We start from the raw sequence: 12,896 nt of genomic DNA, 5'->3' as shown, positions 1-12,896 counted from the left end.
ATTAAACTGATTGTCTCCGTGTGGTATTATTTATATCTTATTGTAGGGCCAGGAAAGTGATTCTTCTGAGACATCAGTGCGTGGACCCAGAATTAAACATGTTTGCCGAAGAGCTGCTGTGGCTTTGGGCCGCAAGAGGGCAGTGTTTCCTGATGACATGCCTACGCTGAGTGCCTTACCTTGGGAAGAAAGAGAGAAGGTTCTGTCTTCCATGGGGAATGATGGTAAGCTTTACAAACTTAAGAAAAAAATGGTTTTATTTATTTATTTATTTTTTATTTTGCATGTTCCCACAGTTGGTTTGATTCCATCATGTCATTCTGCCTCCTTCAGTTTGTACAAATCACTCATATTTTACTTGCAATGGGTATTAAACCCAGCACAGCTACTGGGAACTCAGTCACCTTAATTCAGTCACTATGGAATGTGAAAAGGGATATGTTGATTTCCAAGAACAGGATTGGAGGTGTGGGTTGTAGAAGCACCCTATTCTAATCACAAAATGTCATCCCTTGGTGCAAAGTAGTCTATTAATCCTTCGATTTATTTGTCTGAACGTGTGAATTAATGTCAAATGGCCAGGGTAGAGATGTTAAAATGGGATTATTTGCATAACAGATTGTGTCAAACATCTGTGTCCCTGTTTAGGGATGGTTGTTTCAGTATGGCGCAGATGACCTTTCACGCCTTTTGTGAACTAGTTGTCCTTTCTATCCAAAATATTCACCTCCATGTCTCTTTGCTTGCATTATGTTAGGGCAGTAGAACAGAAAAGCATGTTAAAATCCGCCTTTTAACATTCACATACACATGAAGACAAACCCTGAAATTGCACTGAGATCAATTTAGGAGGCTTTTTCATCACATGTACTTACTTAAACAGGGCAGATCTTCTGATCTTCAAAAACATGCAAAGAATACTGTTGTTAAAGTGACATTAAACCCACAGATTTTTAAACATAAACCAATACTGTAATGTGTGCCTTACTGTAATCCATGTGGTTTCCCTTCTCTTTGCTGCTCTTCCTTTTAAATCCTCATGTCTTCTCATGCTTGGGGAGAACTTCCCTTTGCAGCTGACTGCCTCCCTGTAGTGCTGGCTCAGGTTGTGAACCTGCACACAGACACCATGTATCCATTCCAGAGACAAGGCAGTCTGCTGCAAAACAGAAGTTCTGCCCAGCATGAGAAGAGATACAGATTTAAAAGGATGAGCAACAAAGAGAAGGGAAACCACCACGGATTACAGTAAGGCACACATTACAGTATTGTTTTATGTTAAAAAATCTGAGGGTTTAATGTCACTTTGAAGGCACTGCAGGGAGAATACAGTCTCTGGTTTTAGGGTGATACTACTCTATGAATACAGCTTATCATGGCTTGTTTTTTAGGAATATAGTCACCTCTAAATCACCTCCAACTAACCAGTCAACAATTGCTACATGATAGTGTTTTAAAACAAGGATCTTTTCTTGGCCACACACTAGATGTCACTGTGACCTCAATTGATTAAAACAACTGAACAAGTATGAACATTATAAAACAAATATTGTTTTGCATTGAAGCAATTCTCCCCCATGCTTCACATTGCAGCTTTTGGCTGTATTAGTGTTTCAGAGGTTTACTACTAAATAAAACCTTAAAAGAAATGTACAGTATTTCACTGACTTTTACATAAAAAGAGCAAGCAGCCTGATTATGTAAATGTGTAATAATATTTTAAATAATTGTAATTTCTATGTATAATATATTACTGTTATTAATTGTCATTGACTTATGTAATGCATGTTCTTTAAAGGAGAACTATGGGGTTAAGTCTTTTCCCCATAGTTCTCCTTAGGGTAACGGGAGGACACAAACTAGCGTCCTCCCGTCACCCTAGGCTCAGTATACCGCGAGCTGTAGCCCGGCTGCGTGACTGACAGCTGGCTCTGCCTAACTAGAGGCAGAGCCATCTGTACCCGCCCCCTCACCCGTCCGTTCCGCCAGTCGGCGCTGGCGGATCGGAGTGGGGAGGGGGGAATCTAGCCCCTCCCCTGTCATGGCAGAGAGCCGTAACAGGATCGAGGGGTGAGCGAACGCCGGTATGTGTTCGCCCACCTCCCGATCTACTGAGCCGACCTGTGACAGCCTCATTGTCACAGGTCGGCTAGAACTATGAGGTGAGTGAAAAGCACTCACCTCATATTTCTCCTTTAAGAAAGTTGCTATTTAGGTCTGTGTTGTTTTTGATCTTTTCTACTTTTACTTATGCAGACAAGTCCTCCATAGCTGGTTCAGAGGATGCTGATCCCCCTGCTCCACCCATTAAACCCATCAAACAAGTCACCCGCAACAAGACTCCGCAGGAACCCCCTGTGAAGAAAGGCCGACGCTCTCGCAGATGTGGACAGTGTTCGGGCTGCCAGGTGCCTGAAGACTGTGGCACCTGTACAAACTGCCTGGACAAGCCAAAATTTGGGGGACGCAACATCAAAAAACAGTGCTGCAAGTAAGGATATTGTCTAATGTAATTCTATGTACTTTGTTGAAATGCATTCTAGTATATTTAGTCATATTAATGTGTGTGTTTTTTTTAACTCAAATAGTTAGTTTTTTTCATTTAAATACAAGTGATTTTTGTTTCAGTTTGGTTAATAATTTTGTATTTTGCTATTGAGCATATTTTTTCTTTTTTTTTTCCTAGGATGAGAAAATGTCAGAATTTGCAGTGGATGCCTTCTAAAGCTTATATGCAGAAGCAAGCAAAAGGTAAATAAATATCAAGACATTAAACTATATAAAGTTTATTGAATATTTTAGTCTTTCCTTTTACAACTTGTTAATGTTATTTTATTTAGCAGCCAGAAAGAAAGAAAAGAAGTCCAAGTTGGCTGATAAACAGGAGGCTCCTGCAGTGAAACCTTCCACGGAACTGAGTCCAAAAAACGCTGTGAAACCAGCCGCTGCTGCAACACCTCCAAGAGAGGATCCTCCCCACACACCACCTCCAGCAGCAAAAAAGGCAGATCCTCCAAGGGCCACTGCTGAAAAGGTGTCAGAGGAGGAGAGCCAGCCTGCACCCACCTGTGAAATTAAGCAGCCTCTTTCTTCTCATAAAACCACAAAACAGATTCCAACACAGCCTGCAAGCAATCCAACATCAGCCCACAATAGTCCTACACCCATCTCTCGAAAGGAAGCACCGAAACCCTCAACATGTGAGACAAAGAAGAAGCAACTTTCTGTCCCTGCAGAGATTGGTGAGTGGCATACACTTTTTAGCTACTGATATCGATTATCACATAAAAACCCTGTTACCTTGCTGGTAAAGGATCTTCAACCCAAACTAATAATGCACACATTGCTTAAAAAGTACCAACTTGCAGTATGATTTATATTGCCCATTATTTTAAAATAGGTAAAATGTGTAACAAAACCTTTTTGTTATGCTCTGATGTAAAAAAAACCTGGTAATGCGTACTCTGTTTTGCTGGGGTAATGAGAAAACGGCAAACTGATCAAATGTTTTCCTCCCCCCCCAGATTTACCTAAAAACCTAGCTATAATTATGTAAACAAAATGGGGTTAAAGCAGGTGGTCTAGCCCTTTTTCTACTGGTAAAATGTAAATCAGATGCTCAGACATGCTGAATATTAAGCAAACTGTTATAATTGAGAAAGGTTTCTATAAACAGTGACCATGAGGCTTTCCCTTTCTACCCTCCATAGCCTGTCGATAGGGGAATCTCTGAGTTTTTTCAAGTGCAAAGCCTTGGAATTCACATGTAATAAATGCATTTCATAAAATAGTCGGACATGATATAAATATAACTGTTGCCAGTGCTATTGTCTTTTGGAAGCACCAGTTATGAAGTGAGAAGGAAGGGCCCGTCACACCCCCTCCTGCCCCACAAAAAAATGAGCCGGCCGCAATGCCAAGGCGGTGCGTTCTGGCCAGAATCGGCTCGGAAAGCACCGCATCTGGTGTGAGCGGCCCTAAGGCTTGGTTCACACCATTTTCCAGACCAGATCTGGAACATAGTGCATTGCATTTTTGCCGCATTTTTAGCGGCGATTTTGCCGCTTTTTTTTTTTTGTTTAGCTTAAAATGGTCTTACAGTTGCGTTCCATGCGTTTTTGATGTGTTCCAGTGCATTCCAGACTGACATTGCAGACAAAATAGGACAAGCAGTATTTTTCTGGTCTGGTCTGGAACAGACTTCGCAGGCCAGAAATAGCATAGGGATACATTGGAATGCATTTTGGGTCCAGAAACAGTCTGGTCTGGAGGTAATCTGGATGTGGTGTGAATGGGCCCTAAAGCATTGTTGCAGTGATTGCTAGCCAGCCGGATCAATTCAGCAGTTTTAGATAAGTGGGATTACTGCCTAATTAAAGACTTTGCTATATTCCATTTGCGTCTATAAAAGTACACTCCTAAAACCTTCATGTACACTCGCTTTTGCAGTTGGTGTGGTCAAAATCTATGGCTAAGGACCCTAAGTCCAGTTTGATGGACCCCATCGCTCTAAAACAGCGTTTATTCTTTCTTGTGGCCATGCACTACGGTGTTGATGCCCTGGCAGATACCCTCAGACAATTCTCCAGGATGGGCCCCCTGTCTGTCTACATGCAATGGATACTGAGACTTGAATGCAGGTTGGTGGAGCTTCCTTACAAGTGGCACCTTGAATGCCCTTTACTGGGGATCACTCTTTCAGCAAATTGGATACTTGCATCAAGAAAATCATAGGGGGGCAAAGCACCTTCTTACCACAGAAGTCCAAGCCTCCAGTAGCTAGATCCCCTGTTTCCTCCTCCTATCATCCCTTCCAACCATCAGGGCTCAGGCCCTCTAAGCCTGCTAAATGTGAGAACAAGCCCTATTCACACTTTAATTAGTGTGGGGGGTCCGTTAAACTTCTCGGCCTCCTGGGCACAGGACATTGCCGATACCCTGGTTCAAGGGTCAGAACCAGTCAAAGCAAGGATGGTGTGTGTCTGCCCTGCTCTTGATCTGAGGATTCTCAACAGGTTGCTGTAAATCCAAACGTTTCATATGGAATCTGCCAGCTTTTATCATCTACTCCACTTACCACGAAGACTTTGTGGCATCAAGAATGTGTAGTTGCACATCCCCATTGTTCCTGTCCAGCAATGCTACCTTCATTTTGCTGTAAACATGAAACATAACCAACTTGTTGCCCTTCCTTTTGGCCTGTTTACTGTGCCTTAAGTCTTTACTAAAGTGTTGGCCCCTCTTTTGGCTTTGCTTCAATCTAAGGGGATCCCCATAGTGTGGGGTACTTGGTTGGCACATGTATTTTCGGTCAACCTTCATCTTTGACCTTTTGGATAGGTCCTGAATCTCCAGAATTCAACACTGCAACTCTATTGTTGCCCTATCCAGGTTCTTCCTTCCACTGGATCCAATCTCTCTATTTCTACACTCAGGGAATTTCCCATCTCCCCATTTGCTTGTCTACTAGCTTAAAACTGTTACTGCCACCCTATCCTCCCAGCCCAGTTAGCTGCGGCAAGGGCATTCCCCACCCCTTTGTGGTGTATAGCTACAGGGTGGAGAATGTGCCTCTCTGCAACTGTTTGGGTCAGAAGGAGTGGATGGCAGTCACAGTTTTAAAACAGACTTGGGTCAACTCAGGTGAACTGGGTTCTCACCAAGCCCAAGCTCATCACTACTTTCTGTTCAAGGGGCGGAAAAATCTGAACTCCCGATCAACATGCTAGGGCTTACAGTTGTCCTTCAATGCTATTCTCCTGTGAAGATTAAACAGCCATAATGAAAAAACTCCTGTCCCAAGAAGGCTGGCAGTTCCTCATCATTAAAATGATGATGCTCTTAGAGTGGACTATAGAGCGAAGGCATAATCCGCTGCGGATGGCCCAGCAGTATTCTGCATATAAGAAAAGATAACCCCAAAGATGTTGAAAAAGAAAGCAGTCCCAATGATGTGATTGAAAATATCAATTATTACGCTTTACTTGGTATCCTTTGTTATATCCTGAGATTGCATAGAACATAAAGAAACATATTCATAGATTGAGCAATCAGATATTAGTGTCTCTCAGCCAAAAAAACATCTTCATTGCAGTCATCCAAATAAGGAATGATTATAAACTGCTGCAGATAGCCAAGCAGTGTTATATATTTAGTAAAAGTTGACTCCTGCCTGTATAAGCAGGCAGTCCCACAATATAGAGATTGATAACAAGTATTTATACTTTCCTTTGTGTGTTTTCATGAATCACACACTGATATATGCATAGATAAAGCAATCAAATAATAGTGTCTCACAGCAAAACAATCCATCCAAGTTAAGTCTGTGGATTCATATAATTGGACTACACTTAAAGCTGAATAGTATACTGTACTTAGCTGGAGCAGGTATTGCAGAGGGCTGAAGGATCTGGACAAACTGCACATGGCTCACTGCACTGCCATGCAGAAAGAATTCGGCTCGTCCCTAAGCTTTTTAAAAGCCAACCCACACTTTATTGTTTCTTGAGATTTATTTGTGTTTGACTGCATCAGTTAGAAATTCGCTAAACATTACTAAATGAACTGGAACTGGTTTATCTTCAGAGGTGCTTGTAATCCTTTACAGAGATGTTCCGGCATATATAGCAATTTCTGCCAAAAATTATTTTTTAAGAGGAGACCAGTGTTTTGGCATGAATGCATGGGTTAAGAAATAATAGTTGTTCTAGGGCAAGTAAGCGTGGCTAGATTTTTTTTCTCTCTTCTACCTATTATGTAGAGATTTGCTCTAGTACTGCTGACCATAGAGGACTGGGTAACTGAAGGGAATATTAAAATGCATTTTTGGGTTTTGTGATGTGATTGTTGGTGAGAATGGGAACACCAGACGTGGTAGGTGAAAATCTGTCTCTGGATAGTGGAAAGAGCACCCTCAGATTATTCACTGCTCGTATCTACAATGTAAGTGGGAGGTCAAAATCAGAAACAAGACTTTAAAGATGAAGAATACAAACCCAAATTAAAACTATGGTCACTTGTTTTCTCTTGCCCCCTCTGCAAAGTCCCACAAATACCCATTGATCCAGCTAGTGATATCCACCTAATGCAGCTTCCTGTGATGGTGTGGCAAGGATGCTACACTGCTCCTGAATTCAGAGCACTGTTGCCACTATCATGTCAGCTGTGCCTGCTTGCACTAGAGTGAGATGAGATATTGCATGCGAGGTGGCTATCAGCATTGCCTCTGTTGCTGAAATCCTCCACTGTGAGCTGCAGTGTGAAGGGAGGAGCTGGGGAGTTATTGAGCGCATGTGAGACACAAACGAATGATGATTTGGTTCAGTCAGGGCAGGTACATGAAGGTTTTGCTTACTTTGAGGCTTGTGCATCGCATAGTAACTGGATTTGGGACTTTATGTTCAGGAGCCTTTAGTTTTACCTTAAAGGAGAACTGGGGTTAGGGCTTTTCCTCATAGTTCTCCTTAGGGTAACGGGAGGACACAAACTAGCGTCCTCCCGTCACCCTAAGCTCAGTATACCGCGAGCTACAGCTCGCGGTATACTGAGACGCCGCACCTGGAGCGGATCCCGACAATTATGTCTGGATCCGCCCAGCTGCGTGAGTGACAGCTGGCTCTGCCTATCTAGAGGCAGAGCCAGCTGTACCCGCCCCCTCCCCCGTCCGTTCCGCCAGTCAGCGCTGGAGGATCGGAGCAGGGAATCCAGTCCCTCCTCTGTCACGGCAGAGAGCTGTGACAGGATCGAGAAGTGAGTGAATGCCGGTATGTGTTCGCTCACCTCCCGATCTACAGAGCCGACCTGTGACAGTCTTATTGTCACACGTCAGCTAGAACTATGAGGTGAGTGAAAAGCAGTCACCTCATAGTTTTCCTTTAACGTTGCTGCGTAATCGTCATAAGACATTGTTAAGGGTTAGAGATCTTAAGCCACACATTTATTCACACATATTTTCTCATGCCTGAATTAGTCTCCTTATTGACAGGCTCTGAGCAGAACAAACAGAAGAAACTGGCTGGTAGACTGGCGGTCATGCCAAGATCGAAATCAAAGGAAAAGGTGAGGAAAGCAGTGTAAACGTTTATGCATGTATATATTTGTGTCTGATAAAAACACTTAAATAATCTATTCCTATATTTATATTCATAAGCATAACAATCAGAATACTGTGTTTTTGCCTTTTTACTTTTATTCATACTTTTTATTGTTTTTCCTCCCTTATTTTGATGCACAAGCTGTCAAATGTTAATCTCAAAATTTGTACGGTCATTTTTCCAGTGTGGAGAAGTTTCGAAAACTAGCACAACATTTTAGTCTGTTGGACTTGATCATATACTCTATCAGGCTCGCGTTAATAGCATTTGTCAGACATGATGATGTTCAAGGGAAGTCTTTACCCATGTCATCAAGCACAGGCAGAGAAGGGGAAAAGATTGCTGTGAAGACTTCAGTACCACTGTTTTTCACATTTGAGCCACAGAGCCCCAACAAAATTGTTTGCCAAGTTTTGTTTAAAGAATTTTCTAAAACCATATTTTTCCATTCTACCTTTTACTTTAAAGGAGAACTATGACATGAGTGATTTCCACTCACGTCATAGTTCTAAGCCGACCTGTGACAATGAGACTGTCACAGGTCGGCTCAGTAGATCGGGAGGTGAGGGAAAACATACCGGGTTCCCTCACCTCTCGATCCTGTCACGGCTCTCTGCCGTGACAGGGGGAGGGGCTGGATTCCCCTCTCCCCGCTCCGATCTGACTGGCGGAACGGACGGGGGAGGGGGCGGGTACAGCTGGCTCTGCCTCTAGATAGACAGAGCCAGCTGTCACTCACGCAGCTGGGCGGATCCCGTCATCTAAGTCAAGATCCGCTCCAGGTGCGGCGTCTCAGTATACCGCGAGCTGTAGCTCGCGGTATACTGAGCTTAGGGTGACGGGAGGACGCTAGTTTGTGTCCTCCCGTTACCCCAAGGAGAACTATGGGGAAAAACACTGACCCCATAGTTCTCCTTTAAGCATGATAGACAGCAGTGAAAATAAGTTACCACTACAAAATGCATTTTTTAAATGATGCTGCAGAAACTGCTGTGGGTTGCCAATGGGCCCCAGGGCACAGCCCAAGACCTAAATAGATTAGAGACCATTGAACTCATTTAGGTTCTTCAAATGGTGTGCTGCTAGCTGTTGTAACCCTAGGGACTTCTTAGATTCCCGCAAGCAGGCCTTAAACAGACACTGGCATTAAGTCACAAATCTCTGTTCTGTCCATCCTGTCATAATGGCTGTTGGCATTATGCTCCACTACACATACAACCTAAGCCAACATAAGCCCGGTACAGTTAATAGCTTGAATATATCTGACTACTGTAGTTATCCAGTACTTGATGCAGGCAATCACAACCTGATACATACCTCTGCTCTATATTCGTGAATGGGAAGTTCACAGGCAACAATAGAGAAGCTGAACTGCACAACCTATCACTAGTTCTATATTATCAGTGTTTGCCAATGCTTTTCTTCTCCCGTCATCTTAGCAGATATTGCTGTGCATGATGGATCTTGTTATTTTATATATATATATATATATATATCTATTGGTAGAGGTGTGCTTGGCATTCTTGTAATGGGTGCCTAAATTTGCTTACATCGCTATCAGTGCCCAAATCAATTAATTACATGTACAGGTGAGGCATGGAATTCACTGATGTTGGTTATAACCTACACAACAAGTAATTCCTGGTTATTTGTGCCAGTTTTTGAGTCCATAATACTACATATCATGGTTAAGCCCTAAAGAAGGTAAACCTAAAGACCTAAAGAGGTCTTTAAACTGCCAAAGTGTATTGGCTGTTCTTTGCTGTCGTTTGTGAACCCATTCTATTATTAAACGTTTTTGGACTCTCATTTTGTCTTCTTTGGCGCTCTCATTGGACTGTATATACAGTTTGTGCAGATCAATCCAGTGTCAGTGGGGCAATTTGGCGCAAGAAGATTTTAAGATGGTTGGATTGTGCATGTTTGTCCCACCATTTTGTAATGTCTTGTGTGATCTTTAATTGCCTTATCTAAATACATTGTAATTCATCAAAACAAAAGGTGTTCAATAACTTAGAGTTTGTTTGCTTTCTTAAGCAGGCACAGCCTGGGTTAACATGCCCGTGTTCTGCCAGCAGGTGCAGCGTTGGACCCTTGTAATCTCTGGGGTAGCAGTGATCTCTTTGCAGAGGTCTGACCCACCCTTTCTGAGTCAGACCTATAGCTTTGCAGTTTGCAAAGATCATGCTCCCTGCTGATTGGAGAGCTCTGGCTCTGGGAAGCTGATTTCCCAGTCAAACACAATCAAGCTGGCCACACAACATCCTGGGTTTCCTGGGCAATCAGGATGCCAGGCGGTATGTCATTACCCACCGCCCAGCTTCCTGATTGCCCGGGAAGCCTGCTCCATGCCAGTGGAAGCACCGGTATCTGTACTCAGTATCGGCGAGTAGCAAAAGCAAAGCATGGGTGCTTGTAATCGATACAAAAAAAACGGTATCGGTGCATCCCTAATATGAAGTATATGAAGTCATTTCCGAAATGCTTTTCAGGTAAACTTTACAGTAATATACTTTTATTTTGCTTAGTCTTTTTTAATATACTTTTATTAACCTACACTTTTTTGTAAGGGTGTTAAAGAACATATGTTCAGATCCAGGTGCAGCACAGCATTGTACAGTACAGGTCCAGGTCTGCAATGTCCTTCAGCACATCTCTTCTGGACAGTATTTCATAGTCTGGTGGTACCGCTTTTCACTAGAGGTCGTAGTCATGAGGACTTTTCATGGATCTAGAGTCCCAGTTGGTGCACATGTGGCTGGGTTTTGCTTGACATTCTCAGTAAGGTCACTTCCTTCTGCGAGACTATAGTAAAGATCTTGGTGAGAATATACATCTTTGGAAGGGGTTTTTCCACCCCAAACTGATGTTTGTTTCCTGATGGCAAATGTTGCCTGCTGTAAAGGACCGCAGATTTCACTGAAGACCCCACTTGACATGGAGGCTTCCCAGCACCATCTACAAACATGGATGTGACACTATAGCTGATAATATAAGGTTTAGTAGTGTGTTTGTGTATACTACATATTTTAAAATACTACAGGTTTGTTTTAAGAAAACTGTTAGGGTCCATTCACAGAATTGTGGTGCGTTCGTGCACACACATTATGCCATGTGTTATAATGTGTATTGCATTGAGACAGCTCATTTGAATTGAATGGACTACCTAATGCACCAGAAAAGGTGCGTGTACCATTTCTGACAGTACAACGCACGTCTGTTGGTAAGTTGTGTTTGGGTGCCACTCAGAACGAATGTCACCACACACAATAGTGTGGCTAGGCCCTGGAAACCTGTACAGGTTCTATAGATGGCATATTGTTAATTTACGTTTGGAAAAACCACATTAGAATGTTATTGTGCCTGTTGTTATTGGTCAGTCTAATGTTGGCCTTACACGCATCGATTTCTTTTATTTTGTGTTCCCCATGACCTGTTTTTTAGCACATCTCTCCTGACATATTTTTGGCCTCACAAAATATACGGTAACTGGCTGAAGACGCTTGTATGCACAAGGTCGAATGTACTGCATCCTGCCTTCCAATTTTTTCAGATTAAAAATCACATTTTTAATACTGGTGCATAATCGCATAAGAAGGCCATCTTTTAATTTATTTAAGTAGATATCCTATTAGATTTTCATAAACCTTTCAAGTATATGTTATGGGGGTTTTGTCTTGGCAGGAGAAGCCGATAGCTCCCAGCAAGCCAGAGGTGAACTTCAGCCTTCTCAGTTCTCTGTGCAATGGCAATGTCTCTAGACAGAAAGCTCCATCTGATGGGATACATCGAATAAGAGTTGATTTCAAGGTTTCCTTTTTAATATTTTCTGTTTACTTTATTTGTTCTTGTCTGTACTAAAATGACAGCAGTAGTTATCTTAAACTTTTTTTTGCCATGTTTTCAAATGGTATGATTTTTCTACAGGGGGATTGTGATTTAGGAAGTGCCTGGGAGATGGATGGCCTCAACATACTCACAACTGTACCGATTACCCCACGTATAGTTTGCTTTCTTTGTGCCAGCAGTGGAAATGTTGAGGTGAGTTCATTTTCAACCAATTATGTTTTATTTTTTATTTTACTGCCAGTCTGATTTTGAGGAGAATGGGCTAGTCTTAAAACATCTGTCATGTTATTGTTCTCACTGTTTGTGAGATTTATTCTTACTTTGACGTGGTGGCCGTTGTCACTGTTACAGAAAGTGATAAAACATTTCTGGAGTAGATTAGTAATCTTCCAATGGGGACATCTGTCCTGGCAACACCTATCAAAGATGAGATGTCCTTCACTTTGAGTTTTCCTATCTCTCCTGTGGTCTTTCTGAGATAGAATCTTCCCAATTTCTCCCAGCTGACGCTTCTCCACTCCAAACGTGTTGGCTGAGACTCCACCTTTAAAAAATATATATTGGGTCTAGTCTGTGTGAAAATGTAAATGATTTTCCTTTAACAGAGTTGTTAAGTGGTTTTAACTAAATCTGTCATATGTGCTCTTTCTCCATTGCTGTTCTCTCTTACATTGTTTGACTTTGTTTGACTTTGTGTGACTTTGTTTTAAAACTAAGTGTTCTTAAAAGATGCACCTCTGCAGACAGTACAGAAGAAAATACATAAGTCTTTCTTCTACCACCTACACTGCTGAATGCCACCCTGTTGAAGTAAAATCCCCTACTTAAGGCTTCTTTAGAAATTGACACTACCAGGAGTGTTCATCCCTTTCCCTCCTTAGCACCCAGTGCTTCCTCCATCCACCTCCATGTCACTACAGGACACAGTAGTGATGTGAACATTGAGAAAGGAAA

General features: G+C 42.3%; 1 protein-coding gene across 1 annotated transcript in view; it reads left to right on the top strand.

The window, feature by feature from the left end:
- The window catches only part of KMT2A (lysine methyltransferase 2A), a 104,253-nt gene that overhangs the window by 39,351 nt on the left and 52,006 nt on the right, over positions 1-12,896 (top strand). Inside the window, exons 4-10 of the mRNA XM_018566136.1 lie at positions 47-224; positions 2,257-2,491; positions 2,687-2,751; positions 2,841-3,242; positions 7,985-8,058; positions 11,778-11,903; positions 12,021-12,134. Coding sequence (XP_018421638.1) covers positions 47-224; positions 2,257-2,491; positions 2,687-2,751; positions 2,841-3,242; positions 7,985-8,058; positions 11,778-11,903; positions 12,021-12,134 — 1,194 coding nt within the window. The remainder of the gene's footprint in view (positions 1-46; positions 225-2,256; positions 2,492-2,686; positions 2,752-2,840; positions 3,243-7,984; positions 8,059-11,777; positions 11,904-12,020; positions 12,135-12,896) is intronic.

The sequence above is a fragment of the Nanorana parkeri genome, unplaced genomic scaffold (assembly GCF_000935625.1).
Source record: "Nanorana parkeri isolate BGI_ZX_2015 unplaced genomic scaffold, ASM93562v1 scaffold922, whole genome shotgun sequence".
NCBI classification, from domain to species: Eukaryota; Metazoa; Chordata; class Amphibia; order Anura; family Dicroglossidae; genus Nanorana; species Nanorana parkeri.
The sequence above is the reverse complement of the archived record's forward strand: the minus strand, read 5'-3'. Positions and strand labels throughout refer to the sequence as shown.